A 26,164-nucleotide genomic window follows, 5' to 3' on the forward strand; every position below is an offset into this window, starting at 1 on the left:
ATATCTGAAAGTTAATATTATGTTTATGTGGAAATAATATTGCCAATGTTCCGCACCATAAATAAAACAAAAATAATCTTGTAATGTTTTGTTGTTGTTTTCCAAATCAATATTTTCAGAGTTTTTTGAAATTTACCTAATTGCTGTTTTCAGAGTGAATAAACTATTTGTTACTGCTTTCACTTTAAGCAGCTAAACATTTTTGACTTGGTCATACTAACGCTGAACTTTGACCTTTTCTTAACTTCACCGTTGACCAAATTTAACATGTTAATCACATAATTTAAGTGTTTTCGACAAACCCATTAAACGTTCAAGTTAATTCAATGCTTCCAAACGGCATGAAAGCAAAAAAAAAAAACACTTTTACATAATTTGATCTTTGACCTAGACCACTGAGTTCCCATAAAGTGGCAGTTTTTTTATACCAACTTTGAAAAAAATGGCCTAGCCGTTTAGGAGGAATGACCCCAAAAATGGAACTCTCATCACCTATTCCAATATCACCACGATGGACCTCCTAGACAAGTAAATTTTCCACACAATGCATTTTCCTTGACAATCACCCGATACACACAGAGAACACAGTTACTGCTTTAAATCTTAAAGTTTTGTACCAAATTAACAAAAGTGGATCGTGCTATAAATCAGTAGCATGTGCGATTAGGCTTACAGTAAGAACTAAACGTATGTGTAATTCCAACAAATCCAATTGTTTTGGGATTTATTGGGATTACACATATCCTCAGTTCTTATTGTAATCTTAATAGCACATGCGACCGACTTATCAGATTTGTCAGCCCAATCCAGTTTTTACTGTGCGGTACAAAACTTTAAGATTTACAGTAATTACTATAATCTCTGAGTGAATCGGTTGCGACAATCGCTGCCATGGTAACCGATAGGGACTTGTAGACTGCAACAGCTAACTGACTACAATATTTCATCCCCATCTATACATTACACGTGTAGGGAATATGGACGAGATAGAAACACACTATTAGGTCGCACCAAGAAGTACTTTGATAAACCCGAAAAGCCATTTCATTTTCTGACATCCAGTATAGTGATATGAGCTATAACAAGCCAGGGTTACTAATTAACAAAAATATCATTTCGACGATATTTATATTGTCATTACAACTGCATTACAGACAGTCGTTAATCTCCCATACTCTGCGTTTTGCAGCTTTTAATTAATAAAAAAAAAATCAGGAGGAATAAACTTATGGCTGTTATGACTTTTATAACCATATACTGTATCGATCGATCATATTTAATTTCATGAATATAACCTTTTCCATGAAAAAAAGAAAATAAAAACCTCGAATAACCAATATCGTCGTTTGTCATCGCACTTCTGTCATTTATGAAGACAAAATGTAAACAACCCAATTACCACTTTGACTTTATATTTTTACAAAATTAATGAGAAAATCACTTTTAAATTGGTTTGCTTGCACAGACGTTTGAAGTATTAAAAAAACAAAAACGTTATTAATCCGGAAAGGATCGACAAACCCAAAGTCATTTTAAGTTTGACTGTTGGTCTGGTAGCATCATTTTCTTTGGTAGCTATATGCTTGGACATCGCTTCCTAAATCAAGAAAGCCCAACACAGATGAAAATGACGTTTTCGAAATGGGTCGTTGTAAAGCGTTTGGTGGTCATTTGTGCAACTGTTACTATAGTCAAAGGTAAGCTTTTTTTTTGTCTCATTGATATCTATCGGAAAACTTTAACTGAATGCATTTTTCAATTTTATTTTTGCAAGAAATACATATGACAGGGATAAAACAGTGACAACAATTTTGCATCTGGTAACAGTAAGTATAAAACCACTATCAACATGGACGTTAATATCAAAATATCGTTCTTTCGTTTCAAAACTGTTCCTTGTGATATGTATATTATTATTAAAATCAGAACATTATATTCATACATTTATCCCTCCCCTTAAATCAAGTATTCTATAATAATTTCACCATCTGCAATGGCAAACTTAAACAGCAGAAGTTCAACCTATTATGCTGATTTTAAACTGTTTGTAAAATACTAAAATCCCAACTTGCTTAAAATCATGCAGTTGATTAGGCTTGATTAGGATTAATATGTTGAAAGAAAACATTGATCCTAATGGAAATGATTGAACCTTTCATCTTATTTGTGCTAAATAAATTATCAGTATTACAATGAATTGAATAAAATAATAAAATAGAATTCGTTTCTGACGAGGGTCTTTTTGCTTTTAAATTCAAAGGATATCATTAATTTCGTTTGCTAAAAGTGTTCAAAAATAATTTCGTGATAGTTAATGAGGAAAATACTTTGAGAGTGTCAGTATATGCTTCTGGAAGTTCGAGAGTCAGTGAGCATTATTTGATATTCTAGCAAATTTGTAGTCAACAAACGATAGCAGCTCATTTACTTGTTTCTGCTATCTCGTTACTTCTATCGACTGACATGCGTAACGAATACTAGTGTTGAGCATCAATGCTGAGTATATGCAACATGGATAAGCTACGTAATGTATGTTTGTTATGTAATAGCCATAACAAATGCTGCCGCTGCTGATGATGATGGTGATGATGATGATGATGATGATGATGATGATGATGATGATGATGATGATATGGTGATGATGATGATGATGATGATGATGATGATGATGATGATGATGATGATGATGATGATGATGATTATAATGGTGATGATGATGATGATGATGATGATGATGCTGATGATGATGATGATGATGATGATGATGATGATGATGATGATAATGGTGATGATGATGGTGCTGATGCTGCTGGTGATGATGGAGATGATGCTGCTGGTGATGATGATGATGATGATGATGATGATGATGATGATGATGATGATGATGATGATGATGATGATGATGATGATGATGATGATGATGATGATGATGATGATGATGATGATGATGATGATGATGATGATGATGATGATGATGATGATGATGATGATGATTAATATACAGTTTAATGTTGTCGATATTAAAGTTTGATTTCTTTAATTTTGAACAGCTCTGAAGTCTACAAATGCTGGTCCATGCCCTATGGCGGCACCCAACAAGGAGAAATATTCTACTCAACAAGGTATGTGTGGAAATACGTGAAAGAACAAAAAATTCATCGTTATCATTTGATATCCTAACAACAGAAAGGTAGTTGAATTTAATGCTCTTTATTAATGTGTGAAATCGACTAAGAAAAGAAGTCTGGAAGCAACCAAATTTTAGGACATATTCATGAAAATTGGCCTGGGTGTTATTATGTATAAGTATTGCTGCATTTGTAATGGTATAGGTAAACTAATATATACTTAACTATAAGCAGGGTAACTCTACCAGAAAAACTGACCTAAGGTGAAGTAAACTTTCTTCTCTAAAAGTTGACTGAGGACATAATTTCGATTGCACCGTGAGTACAACGCTTGGGTAAAGAATGTTAGTTGGTCACTCTGAACCAATAAATTGTTTTAAAAACAGCGTGAGACATTTTTTAAATTTTGATATTGTTATCACTGCCGATATCATATCTTGCTTTCTTACTAAAAGTTCATTTATTATCAATTTAACCAATTTAGCCACAAACCGACCGAAACCCACCACACCATCTGAAAAGACCACGGAAGTTGATTGCAAAGATTCATCATGCACCAACACAGATGTTACTTCTAAACCACTGCAGCCTCCAACCACCAAAACAAATGTTGCGCCTACGAAATTGCAGCCCACGACGAGCCAAGCAGGTTCTACTACTATTGGCGAGATGTCCAACTGTCTTGATTATTTCAACGCTGGTTACACTACCAATGGCTTATATACCATCAAACCAACTAACTGGCCTGGACCTGCATTTGAAGTCTTCTGTAACATGACTGACGGAGGAGGATGGACGGTGAGTCTAGCATGACATCCTATAGTATAGACGATATATTGTATATGTATAATATGACTGACGGAGGAAGATGGACGGTAAGTCTAGTATGACATCCTATAGTATAGACGATATATTGTATATGTATAATATGACTGATGGAGGAGGATGGACGGTGAGTCTAGTATGACATCCTATAGTATAGACGATATATTGTATATGTATAATATGACTGACGGAGGAAGATGGACGGTAAGTCTAGTATGACATCCTATAGTATAGACGATATATTGTATAAGTATAATATGACTGACGGAGGAGGATGGACGGTGAGTATAGTATGACATCCTATAGTATAGACGATGTATTGTAAATGTATAATATGACTGACTGAGGACGATGGATGGTTAGCCTAATCATCTGATAGGGATAAAAATAAAGTTGATTGTTTACGGTTGCAGAATTTACAAGTCACAAAGAAGAAGACAATACATTATTTATAAGCCATCATGCACAGGAAGAAATTACAAAGAAACAGGCATATATTGGTAGAGTTGGCTAAGTTCTCAACCAAACTTTGCCTTTACTCTCAGTGAGATGTCATTTAAATGAATTTCTTTCTGTATTCATCAGGTATTTCAACGTCGTGTTAATGGTTCTGTTGATTTCTACCGTAACTGGACCAGCTATAAGGGAGGATTTGGTCAGCCCGATCATGAGTTTTGGTTGGGTAATGATAAGCTATTTTACCTCACCAATCAAGGTAATTATCAACTCCGGATTGACATGGTGAACAGAGATGGCGCTCCATACTACGCCAAATTTGATTTCTTCAATATCAGTGATGAAAGTGACAATTATCGACTGTCTGGACTGGGAAACTTTGATGGCACTGCGGGTTTGTAGAAAATAAATATTTCGTAACTTAATATGATATTTAACAGTGTTTTAACAACTCAAGTCACTTAACCGGACGAGAGTCGCATTTACTGGTCACTTGACTTGACATAAGTCCCGCAATTGAAATGACTTGACTTAACTTAATTCAGCAACCCCGGCTAGATTTAACTGATATAATTTATATTTGATATATATTTTGATTTGAGCTTTTGATTTGATTTATATTTATATTTAACCTTACAATATATATAGTCACCTCCAAATGTATGCCAAATCATACACACACCTTTTTAATACATTATGACTGTTTTGGAATATCTCTTTCACACAGTTATTCCTGTGACCATCTTCGCGTTCGTTAACTTCAGTTCAACATTAACTTTGCAAGTCTCCATGTACTTCATGGTACCATGAAGATTTTGTATTTGTCATTTCGTATTCCCTCTGTGGCTGTTTTTTTTCTCACAGAATTAACTAAAACTAATTACCAGCAGTTATTTTATCGAAGAAGCTTCGTCAGGATATGTTTACATTTGCATCGGTCAAACTTCATATGTAAATTTGTTTCTAATGAGACGATTAAATGTCTTTAAATATTGTCAAATCGAAAAGAGGACACTGCCTGAAAGTTTTGGTTGTTGTTTTTGCTGATATTACGATTGTTAACAATGAAATAAACTTAAAATATTTGAAAGCATAGTTAGGGATTCCATAGAGTCTCATGGTATCAAAAGGACATTAAACTCGTGGTCACGTGGTCTTGGTTGTGAAACATTTCGTCTAATGGGAAACTGTAGTTTAGTTTTTGTTATAGAATGTTATATTCCTTTATATAGATTGGAACATTGACTGTTTCAATTTAATCTTATCCATACTCGATTTATCTTTCATGTAATGAGTTTTACTCCCCTGCTTTAATTCACAGATAGCGAAGGCGGTGCCTCAGGTGGCCATGCGTTGTTCAGTCACATCGATGCACCCTTCAGTACCTATGACAGAGATAATGATCACGCTGGCTCATCTCACTGTGCTGTTTTACTTCATGGTGCCTGGTGGTACAAGAGCTGCGCAGCTTCCAACCTCAATGGTGCATATAATGCATCTTCTGACGATGGGTCCAGTATTTACTGGTATTCTCTGCCTGGAAGTAGATATCATATCAAGTATACTGAAATGAAGTTGCGGCCTATCTAGATAAGTCTGCAAATTATAACTCTTGGGCAATATACAAAAATACCAAACCAAATACCAAAATATGTAACACAATACACGCACTTACCTAAATTGATTTTGCAATTCAAAGTGTTGCCCGTATATTACGAAAATGATAAATACAAAATCTGCAAAATGACACACACACACACCCACACACGCAAGTAGGTACATACAACTCGACAATCGAGTTGAAGAGAGTTACAAGTTATTATTTTGAACCACACAGGAAATCAAGTTTAATGTTAGTGTTTACCATTATGCTTATTGTTTTTGGTCCTATTAATGCAATAATGGTTGATACGTCTACGTTATAATAATTAACTTGAAGAATCTGTGCACTGATCCTATTGTATCAGTTGATGAAATAGTTATCAAAAAGCTATAATTTATCATTACTTATTTGCTTGATAAAATTTCTAATTGTTTTAATGTTAACCGTTGTCTCTGTAATATGGTTCGGTTTATTCTAAATATTCGAAGACAATCATCAGTGAGCTAAAATTGAAATCAATCAATTTCATTGAAAACACTTCCTTCCATAGAATGAAGTTAAATCCAAATATAAAAAAAATGGATCAAATTCGATAATATTATCAAAAAGTCATGATTTATATGTATGCGGTTGTATTAATGACGTTTGGTTATAATTATGACGTTGAACATAGGACTGCAGATATCCTTTTAATCAGAGAACAGAAAGAGAGAAATGCTGCCAACAAAAACATTTCACAATTTCATATAGAGTAGGGAAATATTGTTTTTCTTCATTGCTTACGTTTTTAATCATTCAATTTCGGGGAGAGGTACCTTTTTATTGTTGATTAACAAAAAACAATCAAACTAACTATATCTGAAGTATCAACCATTCCGTAGAAGTATTTTAAGTAATATTTGAAAGTGACAGATACTGAAGCTGACAGTGTTACACGAGTATTTACAAGAAAAGAAGAAGAAGCAGAAATAAACAAATAAATAAGAAAAAACCCTACATGACGCAATACAAAAGAGTTCTAACTTAAAGGTTACTTTCAGAAGCACAAGAAATCAAGTTTAATGTATGTGTTTACAATGTTAATTGTTTTTGTACCTATTAAGCCAATAATGATGTATATATATATATATATCACAATCAGTTACTCGAAGAATTTGTGCACTTATCTCGTTGTAGTTTTTATGGCTTATTTTCTTGACCAGATTTCTATTTGTTTGAATGTTAACCGCTATCCTTGAGATAAGGTTCGTTTTATTCTAAGTATTGAAAGATACAACTCAATGATTTATATTGATATAAATCTATATCATTGTAAGCGCATCCTTACAATAGTTATATTTACTTTTACTACTCTTGGGTATAGGTGCTTATTACGCAATAAGGTGGAATCGCACATTAGGACTGGTTGTTCATTACGTATTATTCCTTAGTTTCAATTAAATCGAGAGAAACCTTTAGGAGTTTGACGGGAGGTGGGGGGGGGGGGTTGATGGGGGGGGGGACGTTTGTGGTTGGACAACCAGTGTTAAGAATTACTAGCCGGTTAGATTGTGTCAAGTTAATCGTAGAAATATCAGTACATGACATCCTCCTTATAATCCCATGTCAAAAATCATGATGTCATCATCATGTCAAAGGTCATTGAACTGATTTTGCCATTGCAAAACTGAACAATATAGGGACAGGGATGAGATCAACAACTCCGTGGATTGTCATTTTTTGTAATGGCAGTTTTGTAAGATGAAAACTACAGATTTAATTCCTTCGTTGCATGGTTCCACGTATGATAGATAGATAATTTCATTACAATAACTTTACCAAAAGCAAAAACGGAGACTATAAGAATATCAGGAAAGACTTATTCATTCTCTGGTTAAGATATGAAGCAAACTGGTGTTATGATTCTACATTTACACCGTGTAGAAAATTTGCATATATTTATATATATAAATATATATATTTGTTTAAAAAATATATATATTTGTTTATATATATATATATAAATATATATATATATATATACATATATATATATATTTCAATTTCCTTTCATAAATAATGTTTTTGTTTTGTGCTTTAGATATGATACTATTGATATGTACGCTTAGCGTACAAGATACTCTGAAACCCAAGGACTCGTTAAAATGTAATTATATATTTTATTAATATTATACACGTAAATGAATAATGGGAAACTGACTGGGTAATTTAGACAATGAAAATAGCAAAGAATATATATATATATATATTTATATATATATATATATTTATATACACATACATATATATATATATATACACATATATATATACACACACACACATATATATATATATATATATATATATATATATATATATATATATATATATATATATATATCATCATATCAGAAATTGCACTGCGAACAGTCAAGAATAAATTCACAAAGCTGAAATTAAGAACTGTTTAGCTCTAAATTTTCAACTGTTTACGTTCTCATTCATTTCTCCTTTCATAGACGGAAATAATTTACACTTTTATCAATAAAGTTAAAGGCCAAATGGTTCAACAAATTTGAACTTATTATTAAGCTTGGTAACATATTGAATAACTATGCTGAATTTTGCTGAATGCTGAATTGTTTAACAATCCCATACTCCAGAGAGTTAGTTTATACGTTCATTGGTTAAAGATCGCCTTCTTTTTAAAGCTTTGTTTTATGTTAGTTTTATGACGCAAAATGTAAGTTTGCTCTTTATCTGGTTCCTGGTATAGGTAAGGTATAGATGTACTTTAATGACTGTAATCTTACCCATAGAGACTACTCGGTAGGTTGGTAATAAGAGGCTCAAACGGATCACCAAATTGTAACAATCTGTTTCTGGCGTTGGCTTTAACGCTGAGTGTCTGCAGGTAATATTTACCGTAAGTAAACATCTTACGTGTACATTAATGTTGAGTAAATTAATTAGTGACAATATGTGCAAAATTTAATGTTTTAGTAATTAATTGTATAGTCTGTTGTGCCTATACTCAGTTTCATTAGAAAATTTGATATCCAGTCATACTATTTTTCATGTGTGTGTGTTTTTGCTTTTGTCTGGAAATATTTAAGCTTGCCACCAATGATTTGTACTCTGTTCAGAAACATTGAAGAACACAAATTACTAGCAGGTTCTCATGTTAATGTTATTTTTCGTTTCAAACGATGTAACACTTACAGGGAACACGAAATGAATATGATATTACCATTGTTCTTAATTTAAAAAAAGATAATAATAACTCTGACATTTTGCAAAGGTGAATGATATTTGAGAGATAAATTAAACCCCTCATGAATACGGGAAATAAATCAAATAATTGCATATGTTCTTCACAAATTTCAATTTCCTTTCATAAATAATGTTTTTGTTTTGGGCTTTAGATATGATACCATTGATATGTACGCTTAGCTTACAAGATACTCTGAAACCCAAGGACTCGTTAAAATGTAATTATATATTTTATTAATATTATACACGTAAATGAATAATGGGAAACTGACTGGGTAATTTAGACAATGAAAATAGCAAAGAATACATATATATATATATTTATATATATATATATATATATATATATATATATATATTTATATGGCTAGAACGTTTTCGAATCAGAGACCTCTGGATAAAACATTATCCTTCAAAGAATATTGTCTTCTTCTTATTCTACGTACAACTGATATGGATTTGTGATCATGGTTTTGCTCAATATATATATACTCTAGCCTGATTCATTAATATTTCCATTTTGTTCAAAGTATCATGATATCTCCACAATTACATGTGGTTTATGTGTTTTTTTGTTATACCTATATGCCTACTAGTGCATTTTTTCTTTTCCTCTTTTCAAAGATTAAATGTTTATGACTGTAACATTACCTTTACTTGTTCTAGCTGTTCTCATTAATCCAGAGCCAAATGGCCCCCGGCAACAATTATAACCGACCCCCTACTTGATGAAGAATATTATGGAAATCAGAGTTAATTATTATTTATTCTATATATGCACCGGGCCTTTTACACCAGGGACCCGGGATTACATTCACCCCCCCTCCACTAACCCTAATGCTTTCGCTGAGGATGGGTGGGAAGGGGTGGGGTTGAAAGGGCTATTCCCGTCCCTGCTGATATAGCAAACAGTTTATTACAGTTTCAATACCCCCCTCCACCCTTCCTCAGCCCCTTCCTACAATTTGAAATTATATTTTACCTTCGGCAAGTTACTATACGAAGGGAACGTTACCCGCACTTTCGACTCACTAATTATCATTTAATATTTGATTAGGAAATCTCCCGGCAAGATATGTAATGTAAACATTTCTTCTTAAAAATACAACAGTAAAAAAAAAACATACACCCGAATACATTAATATGTATACCCTGGAACCAATGTAGTAATTTATAACATGGTATGAATGTGACAATATTCTTCAATTAAAAAATATTTTTCGTGTCTTCGCAAAGCTTCGCAGTGATTCACCGACTATAGAGTGCTTTTTGTTATTTACACAAAAATAAATGGAAAAAAATTCCCAAAAATCCACATTTGTTCAGGGAGTACGGTAATTAATTATACCTAAGAAGTGGCATGAATACAGCAAGATCGTTTGATTAAAAAACCCCAACTTATTATTGTTATTTTCAAAAGGCTTGGCAATAATTCACCGATAGAACGCCATAAATTATTATAAAACAATATAAATATAATTTATTAACATATATATATATATAAATATATATATATATATATATAAATATATATATATATATATTCAGATTGAGATTCAGATTGAGATTGAATATACATACACACACACACACACACATATATATATATATATATATATATATATATATATATATATATATATATATATATATATATATAAAGTATCAAACCGGATACCAGACAACGATGAAGTATTCAGGAAAACGCAAATTTTAAATTGGATGATAAGAATTGTATTGATTCATCTTACAGAATTTGCAAAAAAAAGCACTGAAGATTGTCAAAATGAAATATATAACTGTCATAGAGATATCTTGCAGTCTTTATATATAGTTGATAATCTCATTTACTTTGAATTAATCCCCCCCCCCTTGTTAAGAAAACGACTGTTGATGCTTACAGCGTACTTGTAATTATTCCCAAGAAGTGCACTTCGATAAGAAAAATGATAAATTAACAATATCACCCTCCACGAGTTATTCCTCTCCCATGTTTTGTTTTTATTATCTTAACATAAGACGCCAAGACAAGCTGATACACATCTTAAATTAATATCACACTGATACGTTGTAGATTGGAGGTAAGAACTGTTCATAAAGTAGCATCTAATATAAATTTGATCCCTCACAAAATGTTCAGATTATGTTGCAGTATGAAAAGGATCAGGATGGAACGTATGTTTACAAATAACTTTTGTGTTACAAGTTACCATCAATATACTGAAATCATTATAATACAAACAAATCATTCAAAAAAAAAATATAATTAATTGATTAATTGATTGACATCAGCTTACGTCACAACAATGAAGTTATAATTTTGAATTAATAACCCAATATCAATTACGTTTATCCAATAACTTACATTAGCTTTTAAAGCTTACGTTGCTCAGTTACAATTCTTTTTATAACTATAGAAGCCATGCGCTTTACATGTTAATTCTACTATAGGTTAAGTTACCATAGGAAAATCCAGAGACTCAGGTAAATCCTGATTTTCCAGTCGTATCTATATGTCAATTGACCAGACAAATAGCCTCTTTTAAGGACCTATATTTATAATCCAACTCGTGAAAGACATGCAAACCTGGCAAGTTACAGATTCAAATGCAGCTCTAAATGAAAACCATCAGATTCGCCAAAATGGTCGAATTATAAACTGATTCTTGATGCCAGACATATTTTACACTCCAGAAAACTTGGGCTGTACTTAACGAGCTTTACTCATTCAATTAAATAACAACATCAACATTGTTTATATATGACGACAGCAAAATCAATAATGTACTGGTATTGACTCAACGCTTCGAATGATTATTTCTCTACTATAACTATAAGTAACAAACAATATGGGCGCAAAGATTTCTTCAAGTGGTCATCATGCCAGTGGCGGAGCGTCCATACAGTCAGAGGGGCGGATGCCCCCCCCCCTGACGGACTCAAATGGACTGCTAGCGCCCTTTTCAGCTTTTTACCACTTTTCACTTATTCGCGATTATTGACTTTTTTATTGTTTTTTTTTATTGTTGGTGTAATTTTCTGACAAAATGGCGATGACACCTATTTATTCTTCGTTTATCTGGAAATTAGCAAGGCCCGGAAAGGGTCATTTCCGGCGATCTAGGGAGTACCTTTACTCAAAAAATTTTTGTTCGCTCCGCGCCAACCTGTGGTGGCGCTCCACTTAGAGTGTGTCGAAAGCGCCCCTACAGACCATTTTCGTCCCCCCCCCCTTGACCAATACCTCTACCCCCGCCACTGCATCATGCATGGTTTATGGATGCTTAGCCAGCCCCTAATATCATAATATCTTTCATGTCACAGAGGATTAAGTGCTGATAGAGATCCGTTCCCTAAAAATTTACAAAACCCTAGGAATTAATTGCATCTCACCTGAAGTGATGAAGCCTCTTTCCGATGCTATTGCTTCATTTTTCTCCTTTATATTCAAAGATACTTCTTTGTTTTAAAGCAAGCCATCCAGTATAGAGCCTGGGTACGAAAATCAAACAATTTGACTGATCCACTCTCAACGCCCAATCCCCTTATTATATATGACTGTGACCATAAGATCATGACGATATTGTGTCAAAGGTTAAACTAAACTTGTGCTCTTTGATCGATATGTACTCAATACTGTTCCACGGGTCTATTATTACATGCCATTATCGCCTTTAGATAATTTCCTGTTATTAATTTTGGTTTCTTCTATACAACGCGTTGCATGCTGGTAGCCTACAGCAGTAAACTTACACATGATGAATACGTGTTTATATATTTATATTACTCTTAGTTGTGCAGAAGACCTCTATATGAACGCTGGTTGCTGGACGGTGTTCTATAGCACACCGATGTTCTTGTTATAAACAGAAAGATTTATAATCTTCTTTCATTCAGTAGCGAGTTTGCTAAACTGGTGGTGGTGGTTCTTTTTTCATCATTTTAGTAAATTGTAATTATGAGGAATTTGATCCTGTTCCTGGCTTTTGTTCTACGACCATGTTTGGGATCAGGAACAGAAATATACAGAGGGTAAGTAGGACTAACATGCTTACAATTATTTAAATCTGTCGGTGAGGTTGGTGTATTTTCACTCAGATATTGCTATTTGTTACGAATTTTAATTAGCACAGACTTTTGAAAAGAGTTTATGAAAATAATCTTTGAATAGAGAAAATGGCACTAGTAGGCCTATATGTTTTAAAAGCAAAATACTTATACCACATGTTGTCGTGGAGATATCATGATACATATATGATATATATATATATATATATATATATAGATATATATATATATATATATATATATATATAAATATATATATATATATATGTATATAGATATATATATATATATAGATATATATATATATATATATATATAGATAAAAGGGGGGTGTGGGAGGGTGGGAGGTTGGGGGAGGGGTAAGGGATGATCAACCTTTTTCCTTTTTTTAGAGTAATGGGTACATCATCCCATTGTACTTGATTAACGAAAATAATGGCTATTAAAACATAACGAACATAAATTATAACAATATTAAGGGGGAAATGGTAAAAAGCAACGTGGAAATGAACCTTTTGTTGTTATTGATTTTCTTTTGATTAATGAATCATTATATTTTTCTTGGAGCCGGTGGAATCTTTCATGTTGATAATAAATTCAAGTGTTCTATGGTATTGTGTTGTTATATGTATGATCGTTACTTTAATTGGCAGAAACCAGTTGTGGTTTGTGTTTGTTAACACCGATAATGATCTAAAATGGCTTTTGTCCGAAGAAGAACAGAGTATGGGGGAGGTAAGTTTTGAACTTCATTCTTAACTTGCCCTTTCAACAATTGAACAATTTCTTATTATGCCGTTACCGTGCACTACTACAGAAACAGCTATTACTACAGCAGTAACTACAAACAACCACCACCACTACTACTACTACTACTACTATTACTACTATTACTACTACTACTACTACTACTATTACTACTACTACTACTACTACTATTACTACTACTACTACTACTACTACTACTACTACTATTACTACTACTACTACTGCTACTGCTACTGCTACTTCTACTACTACTATACTACTACTACTACTACTACTACTACTGCTGCTGCTGCTACTATTATACTACTACTACTACTACAACTACTACTACTACTACTAATACTACTACTACCGCTACTGCTACTACCAATACCACCAATAATACTACCACTTCTACTAACACGACTAACACTACCACTTCTGTCATTGATACTGCAATACCACCAACACTACTACTACTACTACTACTACAGTTACTCCTCCTTCCATTCAACAACTACTACTTCTACCACTACTACTACTACTATTACTATTACAGCGTTAGCAGTAACTGCTACTTCTACTAATACTACTACTACTACTATTACAACTATAATAGTACTGCTACTACCACTACTACTGTCAATACATCACTGCTGCTATTACAGCTACAACTAATTCTCTTATTACAGAGAATTTAAGTTGGTTAAACCATTATGAAAATAAATCTGTATGTCCTCACGGCACAGTCGCACGAGTTACAATTCTCAAGTTATGACGCAATTTGTCAAGTTGGTTGGATGTGCGGGCTGTTAAATATTTAATGATTTAAATTAACACAACAGGCTTTATACTTTTACTGTGTTGTGGATGCTTTTGTAAACGGTTACGACCAAAACACACATTTACACTACACCGGATGCTATACCCACATATATGTCATAAAGGTATAATTGTTTATACTCTCTATCCTCCTCTAATACTTTAGCTCGACTTTTGGAGCCAATTAGGGATTGGGCGCCGGATTGTTGTCATGGTTTCGCATTCATACATTCATGAATTCAAAGTAAAGCTCATGGAACGCCAAATAGAATATCAGACCGTACATCATGATGTTCAAGTTGAGATTGACAAATTCCACCAACATGACATAGTGAAGAGATCCTTATCTGATCTGGCGATCGGTGATTTTGATTATGAAATATATCATACTTATGATGAGGTAGGTACATGGCCTAGTCAAAGTTTGCGATGGTAGGATGGGTGATGGTGGGAGGTGGACGGAACATTTATTTATATATATGACACCACCCTAAATTATTACCATGGTACAGAGATTACGACACGTTCTCCCACACACTGAATGTATACGTAGTGTTATTTATGGTACGTTATTTTCCGTGTCACAATTTACGGAGATATAGTAATAGTTTTCTGTGGCATATGAGGATGGGGTTCTTTGAGGAAATTGTTCCCTTTGGGCTAGCAGACAATTTGGATAAATAATGTCATCGACTGCGAAACAGGTAAATGTGAATTGACATCGTACAGTGTAGAAAAATGGTTGAAATTTAACAGGTGTTTGCTTAGCAGTGGGAGTTTCCATCTAACTTATAACCATGAAATGGTAGCCGTTATATGCACCACTGTAGGCAATGGCCTACCTAGAATAGTTGGCACCCTGGCGTGACACATGACGCTTAAGCTGAACAGATTTATTTTTGTTGTTGATTGACCTGTGCCACTTAGTTAAGTCTAATCACGGGGTTTCTTCCAAAAGCCCGAATTTTAATGCTTGGATCACATGTTAACCTCACTTATGATATATACGCTCCATTCCATTGGGTTCCTGTTTACGTTATCCAAGATTCGTGAGCGGTTCTATGGAAATCGGATTTCGTTTCGTGGAATGGATACACTAAAATTAACTTCACCACTCGAGTTCACGAGTCTTGATGGAATATACGCCAAACATGACATAAGCAATACTTTGAATCGGTACAATACGTGAGTTCGTTGTAACGAATGGACGCAGTTATTTTGGTAACCTCGAAGTGAAGGTTTCTATGGTGATGACGTAACTTTTCCGACCAATCATGAGCGACTATTTACACATAATTGCAAACCTGTTGGGGGAAAAAATTTCGCCAACCGGGCGGATCCTTTCTTTGTCACCCCGTGCAGGGCATGCCGTCCTGGGGAGGGGTCTAAAGGGAGGGGTGAGAAAACTTTATGTCAGATGGCTTAAATTCAAACTTGCGCTAACTTTGGCAAAGCTTTGAACTAATTATATGTTTAGAAATTCTCATTGTTTAGTGAATGTTTCTTAATTTTCCCTATAGTGTGTTTAAAACAGAATTGTTACTAATTGTATTTATTAAATACCTATACCTGTTGTGTTTTGTTTCTTCTATCTTCAATTCTTTCGATTGGGAACCTTCAGTTTGTAGGCGCCTAGGCGTATTTCATTTACTGATCATATAGTTGCCATACACACTATACTTCTATACGGCTACATTTTTAGTGTTTTCATTTTATGACTCGAGTGCAAATAATTGTTCATATTATTTACATAATCACTATGACAACAGAAGAGATTTTTTTTCTACAATTGTTTGGATCATTTGGACTAAAGTCATGACATTGTTTGGGGAAAAGTATAATCACTTCGTATCCTGCTAACAAACCCCATTATCACCAATAATGGGGTTTCTTTTCCATGGATGTTCACTTACAGATTCAGCAATGGTTAAGAGATATGGCAGACGAATACACTTTTGTGCATAAGTTTACACTTGGCTATACCTTCGAAAACCGTGAAATCGGAGGCATAGAGGTAAGGTTATATAATATTCTATATGACATACTACTTACAGTAGAGTAGAAATGGAGTGGAGTAGAGTGCAGTGTAGTAAAGTTGAGAGGAGTTGAGTGGGGTTGAGTGGAGTTGAGTGGAGTTGAGTGAAGTTGAGTGGAGTACAGTGCAGTGTAGTAAAGTTGAGAGGAGTTGAGTGAAATTGAGTGGAGTGGAGTGAAGTTGAGTGGAGTACAGTGCAGTGTAGTAAAGTTGAAAGGAGTTGAGTGGAGTTGAGTGGAGTGCAGTGGGGTTGCATGGAGTGGAGTTGAGTGGAATTGAGTGGAGTGGAGTGAAGTTGAGTGGAGTGGAGTTGAGTGGAATTGAGTGGAGTGCAGTGGGGTTGAGTGGAGTGGAGTTGAGTGGAATTGAGTGGAGTGGAGTGAAGTTGAGTGGAGTGGAGTTGAGTGGAGTGAAGTTGATTGGAGTTGAGTAGAGTTGAGTGTAGTTGAGTGGGGTTGAGTGGAATTGAGTGGAGTAGAGTGGACGGAGCGGAGTAGAGTGCAGTGAAGTTGAGTGGAGTGGAGTGCAGTGAAACGGAGAGTCTAGAGCGGAGTGTGGTGAGGTGGAGTAGGACTTAACATCTCATTACCAAATGACTGTCTTTTACCTGATCTTTCCAGTTACATCATGGTCGTGTATTACATGGAACCTCAGTTGTCGCTCGTGTCATATGACAATAATTTCAACCTAGAGATCACGAAATACAATTTTTCAATTTGATCGTTTGAAAGCTTTTCACTTGTCATAGTTAAAGAAGGGTGAAAAGTGTGAGTGGTTATTAAGATAGTATAGTGGTAGGATATATTTAACCTGATAAGGTCTTTCACGTCCCATGCTCCCCCTCCCAACCCCCTCCTTCGCCCCTGAATGGAGTAGATGTGGCTAAGATAAATAAACTGAACCTTTCGTAAACGTTACTCCAAGCTCACCATTTATCTGTAATTCCAGATTGCCGCACCAGCACTTAACGATGGTGAATTTCAAGCAACCGTTCCCAAACCAATTGTATATTTTGAAGGCGGGATACATGCAAGAGAATGGATTACCCCGACAACAATAATGTACTTCACGAGAGAGGTAAGGATGTTATAACCCACAATGCTTGATCCTTATTTCAACTTTGGCAAGTAAAAGATTGTAAGGATAAACGTTAATATATATATATATATATATATATATATATATATCTATATATATATCTATCTATCTATATATATATAGATAGATATATATATATATATATAGATATATATATATATCTATATATATATATATCTATATATAGATATATATATATATATATAGATATATATATATATCTATATATATATTATATTATATATATTAACGTTTTAATATATATATATATATATTATATATATATATATAGATATATATATATATTTATATAGATAGATATATATATATATATATATATATATATATATATCATTTTATATCATTTTTGTTGTATACTGTACAGCTACTCGATGCCTATGAGAATGGTGAGGACAACGCGAGGAAGATTCTGGGAATATTCGATTTACATATTGTTCCGAGCCTTAATGGTGACGGTTATGCCTTCACGTGGGAACACGTGAGTGATTAACACCAAGTATGTATCTTGAAGCATGGGTGTCGCTTTGGGTGGACACGAGGGGCGAGGTTAAGAACATTCCATGCTCTATACTGCTTTAATACAGGGATCCTGATCCATTTCGTCTTCCGACAGTAAATATTTTTGAGGTTTGGAACCCTTAATGGAGGTTCACCAAGAAACCTTTGTACTCGATATTGGTTGTTTAACAGAATGATTAAGAACTTGGTTCCTCACACAAGCCATTAAAACCGCCTACTTACTCATTATCTAAACAATTTTTTTCGGAAATGGATATTGGAACGTCAGACTTTTATATCTTACCTATTATACCGGTATGATAAAGTACTTCGCTCACTGCTTTTATAGTGTGCTCTTACACATTTGGTTAATGGAATATAATAATTTCGTAATGGAATATAATTAGAAATAATACAAAATAGTGATTAAAATAAACTGTTTAAATGAGACAAAAAATACATACAAATGCTCCTATCAATTAGCTGCAAGAAAGATGACATCATCGGTAATATCAGAGGTTGGTCTAATTGGAAAAAAATGAGTTGTGCATCCATCCACTGTTTCATCTTTTTCTTTCTAAAATATCAATTTTCTTAACTTGTAGGAACGATTGTGGAGAAAGTCCCGTCAACCAAATATAGGATTTGGATGCGTCGGAACAGATCTAAACAGAAATTTTGGGAGCTTTTGGGGAAGGCCTGGTTAGTGGAAGAACGTCCATTTAATTCTAAAAATCCTTAGTCAGACATATCTATGGTTAAGAACGGACTAGACAGAGTTCATCAAAGCCAGGTATAACCTCAGAGCGAAGCGCCCTCCCTTTTGGTTTCGATGATAATCGTAACCCATGCAGTCATTCAGGTGGATGTGTACACATTCGTGTTCGTATGTGTATTTAGTGACGCCTTCAATGTAAACACGATATTCCCAAGAAGGGAAGCTTGCACCAATCTCATATTTGGGGAGTAGCTGTACCACATTTAGGAGAACAATCTATTGCTTTTTGTTGAATGTCAGAGGTCATTTGGGGTCACCAGGGGTAACATTTGGAAAATCTTGTTAACACGATATCTCAAGAAGGGAAGTTTGGATCATTCTCCTATTTCGTGAAGGAGAACCACATCAAGTAGAAAAAGCCAATTGTTTTTGTGTAGGTCAAGGTTATTTGGGGTCACTAGTGATCAAATTGTGAAAACCTTGTTAGCACGATATCTCAAGAAGGGAAGCTTGGGACCAATCTCATATTTAGTATGTTGTTGTGACACGTTAAGCAGAAGAAACCTATTATTTTTTGTGGAGGTCAAAGGTCATTTGGATTCACCAGAGGTCAAATTGTGGAAACCCTGTTTCATAATCTACCGTACCTCCAACCGACCAGCCTATTAGATAACATATGATTTGCGCCTAAGAATAGAACAGGTTGTTGGCAATTGGAAATTAGCTTATTGACATCCGTAGATAGTATCAGCAAACCAGCGACGAAACTGGCATTGAATAAACTGTGTCGCTATTTGATCGGCATTATGTACAACAACGTTTCATATCCTGCCTATACGTACAACGGAAGGGTAAAATTGTGTTCGTTAACACAAAAGCGTGAAGGAAAAAATGTTTCGTGTCAGAATACCAACACACTGAAGGTGGTCAAACATCTCCTAATTTATTAATTAATTAAAGGCAATTCCTACATGCCATCAGTTATTATTGCAAAATATACAGGAATTTAAGGCGTTTATATAAGATAATTCATGTAGCATCATCGAAACCACACTGCAGCTTTGCTGCCTGGTTCGTTAAAGTCCTGGGTCCGTCCCTGCGAGTCTTCCAAGTGTCGTGCATATACACTCAAGATTGCAATTCATCAAATTGAAACTTCAATTTGCTGGAACTTAAGCTCAAGAAGTAACCTTTAATCGACGAATTATAGCAATGATTCCATCCGATTTGAAAATATATAGTTAGCCAGACACGTTTTCTTTTTCCTTCTTAATATTTTGCTTTATTCTCATGCAAATCGAAATTGTAATATGTCCCCAAGAACTCAAATTATTCTTTATTATTTATAAATTGACTAATTAAAATCATCAGCCTAATTGATTTGATATTAATTTCAATATTAATTAGTAACAAGCATATGCACACATTAATTTTAATTTACTATAAATAGCTTTGCTATTTAATCAAGTTATACAATTGTTCATTCAGACTCCCTTATCTCTCCCTTTTCCCCCTCGTTTCGTTCGAGGTGGTGCTAGTCGATGGCCATGCTCCGGTCTCTTTCGCGGTTTTGCTCCTTTTGATAACAACGAGACGAAAGCCGTGGATGATTATTTCAAGACTTTGAAAGCCCAAAGAAGGAAAATCAAAGTATTTATTGATTGGCATAACTGGGGTCAAATGATTTTAGCTCCTTGGTCATATGCTGTTACAGATAAACTCCCTGCTGAATCAGAAGATCAGGTGAGTTGAAAATAAATATTTTATGTTGAAACTTTTATCAGATCTGGTTCGAATACTACTGATGACAATATATATATATATATATATATATATACATATATATATATATATATTTATCTATCTATCTATCTATATCTATATATATATATTCTTTACACGATGTTACATAGTTTAAAATGAGTATTCTTCAAAGCAGGATCGAATATTTCAAAAACACAAATATAACACATTATACACTATTTTCCATCATAATGATGATATTTTATGTTTTATTGCCGAATTAGAACAAACTTCCTTCAGTTTTTAGTGAACATTTCAGATTAATATGAATAATAGACGTCAGGCTTCTGCCGCAAACTTGGGCAAGTCGTTTCATTTATCGTCACATCAATGAGTTTTTTTTTGCAGCTCTTTGTTGTCACAAAATAATTTTCGTGTAGATCAATCATGGATTTTGTATGTTTAAAAGTTTCATATTCTTTTATTTTTTGTCTCCTTTTCATTTCATTTTTTATTAATTTATTTATTTTTGCAGCTTGCCGCAGGTGAAGCAATGGCTGAAGCTATGACCGCAACCAATTTCATCCCAGAAGGGTTCAAAGCTGGTGTATCAGCTCAATTGTTGTGTGAGTAATAAGATGATTTAAGGCACAAAACTAAATGTATTGTATACACCTTAGGAGACACTGCTTTCAGTCCAGGTTGTAATACTACTTAGTTATGGATAAATGTATACTCATTAAACAGCCGGGATCATCAACGAAAGTGACGGGACTAGGTAGTCTAATACACAGACAAGGTCAGTCCTTCAGATGCAATACAAAATTAAATTTATGGTTAACATTAGACTTTTTATGTCGTTTAAATGACATGTATTCAACTTCAAGGCAGTAGAAATTTTGTCAAGGATAAATTAGGTTGACTATTATTCTGATTTTAATTTATAGTGAGGCGAAAATGTGTTAGTTGAAGCATTGCCATTTATAAAAGAGTGGATTAACGTTAGCAGTGGAATAACTTTAACAGTGGATTAAAATTAGCAGTGAATTAACATTAACAATGGATTAACATTAACAGTGGATTAACATTAACAGTGGATTAACATTAACAGTGGATTAACATTAATAGTGGATTAACATTAACAGTCGACTTACATTAGCAGTAGATTAACACTAGCAGTAGATTACCGTTAGCAGTGGATTAGCATTAACAACGGACTAAATTAAGCATTTAAACCTGCACTATCAACAATGTTAAGTCCCCGCGTACTTTAAAGGTGAATATCTTGAGAATCAGAATTACTGGTACTCATTTTTCTTCTTCATTTTTTTCTGGGATTATGGTATATCAAAATAATAAATTCTACCTAAAGGCATCGAGGTTTAATGCTGCTTTAAAGTCACGTGATTATATTTATATTCATTATATGACAACCTCCCGAACAGGTAAGAACATACACGTAATGCTTTTGTCGTGCTTATGTGTGTTGTAATATGTCTCGATAAGACGCGAGGGGATGCGATGCGATGTATTGCAATGCGATGCAATACAATGTAATTCAATACAATACAATATAATACAATGCAATACAATACAATACAATGCAATGCAATACAGTACAATACAATACAATACAACGCAATGCAATACAATACAATACAGTACAATGCAATACAATACAACACAATACAACACAACACAATACAATACAATACAACACAATACAATACAACGCAATGCAATACAATACAATACAGTACAATACAACACAATATAATATAATGCAATACAATACAATGCAATACAATACAATACAATACAATGCCTTGCAATGCAATGCAATACAATGCAATATAATGCAATGCAATACAATGCAATGCAATGAGATATTTGGTACTTTGTCACAGAGCTAGAAACAGCTATAAGGTTTTTATTCCCCCAGGTAACCAGAAACAATATTTACAAATGGCAGATACCCCTCTTCCCTTCTCCTGGCAGTAGTATTGTATTTAGAGTCTACGCCTATAACATTACGACTATAGCATTACTACCATAGTATACTACACAGAGAGTCGTACATTTTTCGTTTCAGATTTTCGCAAGATCACGAATATTTATATACAAAAAAAAATGGACAGGCTGATATGGATGTTGAAGCTTATTACCGATTCCCCTTTCAAGAAGACGTCTTAATAAAGGGTTCTACTTTATACCAGACTGGGAAGTGTCACTTTCATGGAACGCCAGTTTTGTAAAATCAATACAGGAATAAGGCAATTTTATGATTTTTTATATTTTATTATAATAACTTATTTGGTTTTTGTTTCAGATGAGATGACCGGAAGTAGCAATGACTATGGGTTTGCCGGTACCCCTGAAGCCAAATACTCCTACGTTGTTGAATTGCGCGATAGCGGCCACTTTGAATTTCTAATACCACCCGACCAAATCAGATTGTCTGGCGAAGAGGGCTATGACGGAGTTGTTGCTCTTCTAGACTGGATCATTAACAACGATTATTAAATGAAAACATGATTAGTAAACAAATAACTATTATATCTTTTTGACAGCTTAAGAATAATGCACTTCTATTCCAGTGAGAAACGTATGCTGCACTTAAACGAAAATATAAGGGAGATTTGGGAGGGGGAGGGGTGGGCGGGGGGGTGTAGGTGCATGGAGAAGAGGTAAAATTATAGTGTATTGTTGTAAGGAGAGGCTTCGTGGGAAGTAGGTACCTTACAGAAAAGCACCTTGTTATGCAACAACAACAGCCAGCCCTTGCACACGTTGAATAAAATTAATAATCTAATTGAATAGATTACTTTTTTTTATTTTGGAAAAACCAATTCTTGGTATTACCTGAATTTCAATTATTGGTAAAAAAACATTACAGATCCCAAAATAGCAAAAGCTAAAACAAATTTATTATTTAGTTATATCAAATTTAATGCATATTATGAAACCAAGTAGACCACATTTACGTTCTTACGGAAATTGATATAAGATGTTCTTGATTTATGTTTATTATTTCTTCTCGTTAGGAAAACGAAATATTAAATATTTATGTGAGATACATAAATCGTAATGAAATGATAATGCAAAGGAAACCGCAAAACGAGCAACTCTGAAATATATTTATTTACATAAGCTGAGACAAAGGTATGTGTCATTTAGTAAATCTTTTCATTTTTACTTTGAAGAGAACAAAATATGGCGGAAGCAAAAACACCCTACATCAACACAGAATTCATATACAGATCGTTTATTTTGAGGATTAACACTCGTCTCAATAAGCAGTCTGTTATGAATCACATATGATGCGTTAGCTTATCAGTTAATTTAAACGAATATAAATGTTTTGATATAGGCCTATATTTACGTTAAAAGATGCAAGGTTACACCCCATCAAAAAAGTAAACCATGGAAGAATACTTTCTCGGAAAATCGTCTTCGTTAATCTTTATTATTATCTCCTTTTATGTTACTTTAGTTTTCCAAAGATAAATCCAAGGGCAAAAGAAAAAGGACCGCACTTGACCGGCTGGCCACCATGTTGAATAAATAACACTTTGTTTGTGCAAGGCTAAAGAAAGTCTCTTTTTTTTCTTTATAATTTTATTTAATTTATCACAGTTTTGTTGTTGTTAAAAGTTATGAGTTATGAATGTTCTTCGTAAGTACAAAAATTGAACAACTATAGTATGATACCAAATTAAATTTTCAATACGTGTTTGCTGATGAATTTCGGAAAACAAACTTTCCGAAGCAGATTCAATGTTTCTTATTCTAAATGCACTATATGACCAGGTTGGTTTAATGGGAAAAGCTGTCGCAATCGACTGAAAGAAATTTATTTCTTGTTGCCCTTATGGCGCGAACGATTTACCGTAAAATTACTGCGACCGCCCATATCAGCATGTTCATTTTACCTAGGTCTATATATACTCGTATCGTCCACTTTTTAAATCAAATTCCATGGGGGAAACGTCTCAAAACACCTGTTTATTCATTGCAATGGGAGGAAATGAAACAATTTTGCAAGCTACATCGGTAAGACCAAAAGAAAGATACTATTCAAGAGAAGGGACCTAACATAGGCTAGCCACGAATGTGAAAGTAGTCATAGACCTTACGGTCGTAAACAAAACAGAGAGTTTTGATTGGCGCATGATCTTTTGAGCGGGGCTTGCAAATTGTGGTCGAAGTTTGTAAAATCTACTGGCTCGTTAATAAATCTGGCGAATTTAATTCAGCTCAAAATGTTTAACGACAGATAACTCAATAAAAATAATGAATATTGATATGGAAATTGCATAGGACGGTGTCATTTTCAATGAGCTTTTAGTGCAGTAAGCTGGAAAGGTCGAAGTTTAAATTTGGCCCGGCAGCGAATTTTTTTTCCCAAACAGGTTGCAATTACAGAGTTTTCAGCCAATCAGATTGCTCGTTACGTCAGTTCCAATAGTGACCATCACCTGGAAGCTAGAATACATACACTGAATAACACACTGACAATTAATTAAGTATAGTTACGGGGTTTCCCATCAAACGCCCTAACTTTGCTTGGATCACATGTTGACCTTACTAATGATACATACGCTACACTCCATTGTGTTTACGTTATCTAAGATTCGTGAGCCGCTCTATTGAAATCGGAAGTCGTTTCGTGGAATGGGTACGCTAATATCAACTTCATGACGCGAGGAGTCATGAGTCTTGAATGAAAACTTTTTTAGAAAAGTCACCCAGGAAAGAACCTGGGCACGAAAACCAAACAACCGAACGACTGATCCGCTCACAACACCAGTCCCCTTGCATCGAGACTGTGACTGTGTTTTGAATGAATATACGAAAAACAGTATAGTCTGCAGTGATACATTTCCGTCACTGCACTGTGTACACAGTTATAATTCATATAGGCCTACAGCACGTTTGATGCACCCTGTACGAAACTTTCACTGTGCGATGTCATCGATTAATGCATTCACAGAAATCTTCGACAAAACATAGATAATAGCTCATACAATCATAACAAATTAGTGTGCTAAATGTGTCTAAACAAAATTCCAAATATACGAAAAGCTTCGGGTAATTTTAAATGGGTATATCTTTATTGAAACGAATGGATGCAGACATTTTGGTAG

At 34.1% G+C, this 26,164-nt stretch overlaps 2 protein-coding genes across 3 annotated transcripts; both read left to right on the forward strand.

Annotated features, from left to right (window-relative positions):
• Nucleotides 1–1,424: 1,424 nt before the first annotated feature.
• Nucleotides 1,425–7,473, forward strand: LOC139980923 (fibrinogen-like protein A). The gene is made up of 5 exons (XM_071992966.1): nucleotides 1,425–1,697; nucleotides 3,051–3,122; nucleotides 3,613–3,926; nucleotides 4,539–4,803; nucleotides 5,731–7,473. The coding sequence occupies exons 1-5, from the start codon at nucleotides 1,580–1,582 to the stop codon at nucleotides 5,997–5,999; spliced, it is 1,038 nt and encodes a 345-aa protein (XP_071849067.1). The 5' UTR covers nucleotides 1,425–1,579; the 3' UTR covers nucleotides 6,000–7,473.
• Nucleotides 7,474–13,044: 5,571 nt separating this feature from the next.
• LOC139980924 (carboxypeptidase B-like) lies at nucleotides 13,045–24,182 on the forward strand. Of its 2 annotated transcripts, XM_071992968.1 has the most exons (10): nucleotides 13,045–13,299; nucleotides 13,989–14,070; nucleotides 15,071–15,304; nucleotides 16,820–16,918; nucleotides 17,888–18,016; nucleotides 18,423–18,536; nucleotides 19,162–19,258; nucleotides 20,803–21,017; nucleotides 21,553–21,643; nucleotides 23,347–24,182. In XM_071992968.1, the coding sequence occupies exons 1-10, from the start codon at nucleotides 13,226–13,228 to the stop codon at nucleotides 23,538–23,540; spliced, it is 1,329 nt and encodes a 442-aa protein (XP_071849069.1). In that variant the 5' UTR covers nucleotides 13,045–13,225; the 3' UTR covers nucleotides 23,541–24,182. The 2 variants fall into 2 exon arrangements, with proteins under 2 accessions (XP_071849069.1, XP_071849070.1); XM_071992969.1 differs by lacking the exon at nucleotides 15,071–15,304.
• Nucleotides 24,183–26,164: the final 1,982 nt, after the last annotated feature.

The sequence above is a fragment of the Apostichopus japonicus genome, chromosome 15, assembly GCF_037975245.1.
Source record: "Apostichopus japonicus isolate 1M-3 chromosome 15, ASM3797524v1, whole genome shotgun sequence".
NCBI classification, from domain to species: Eukaryota; Metazoa; Echinodermata; class Holothuroidea; order Aspidochirotida; family Stichopodidae; genus Apostichopus; species Apostichopus japonicus.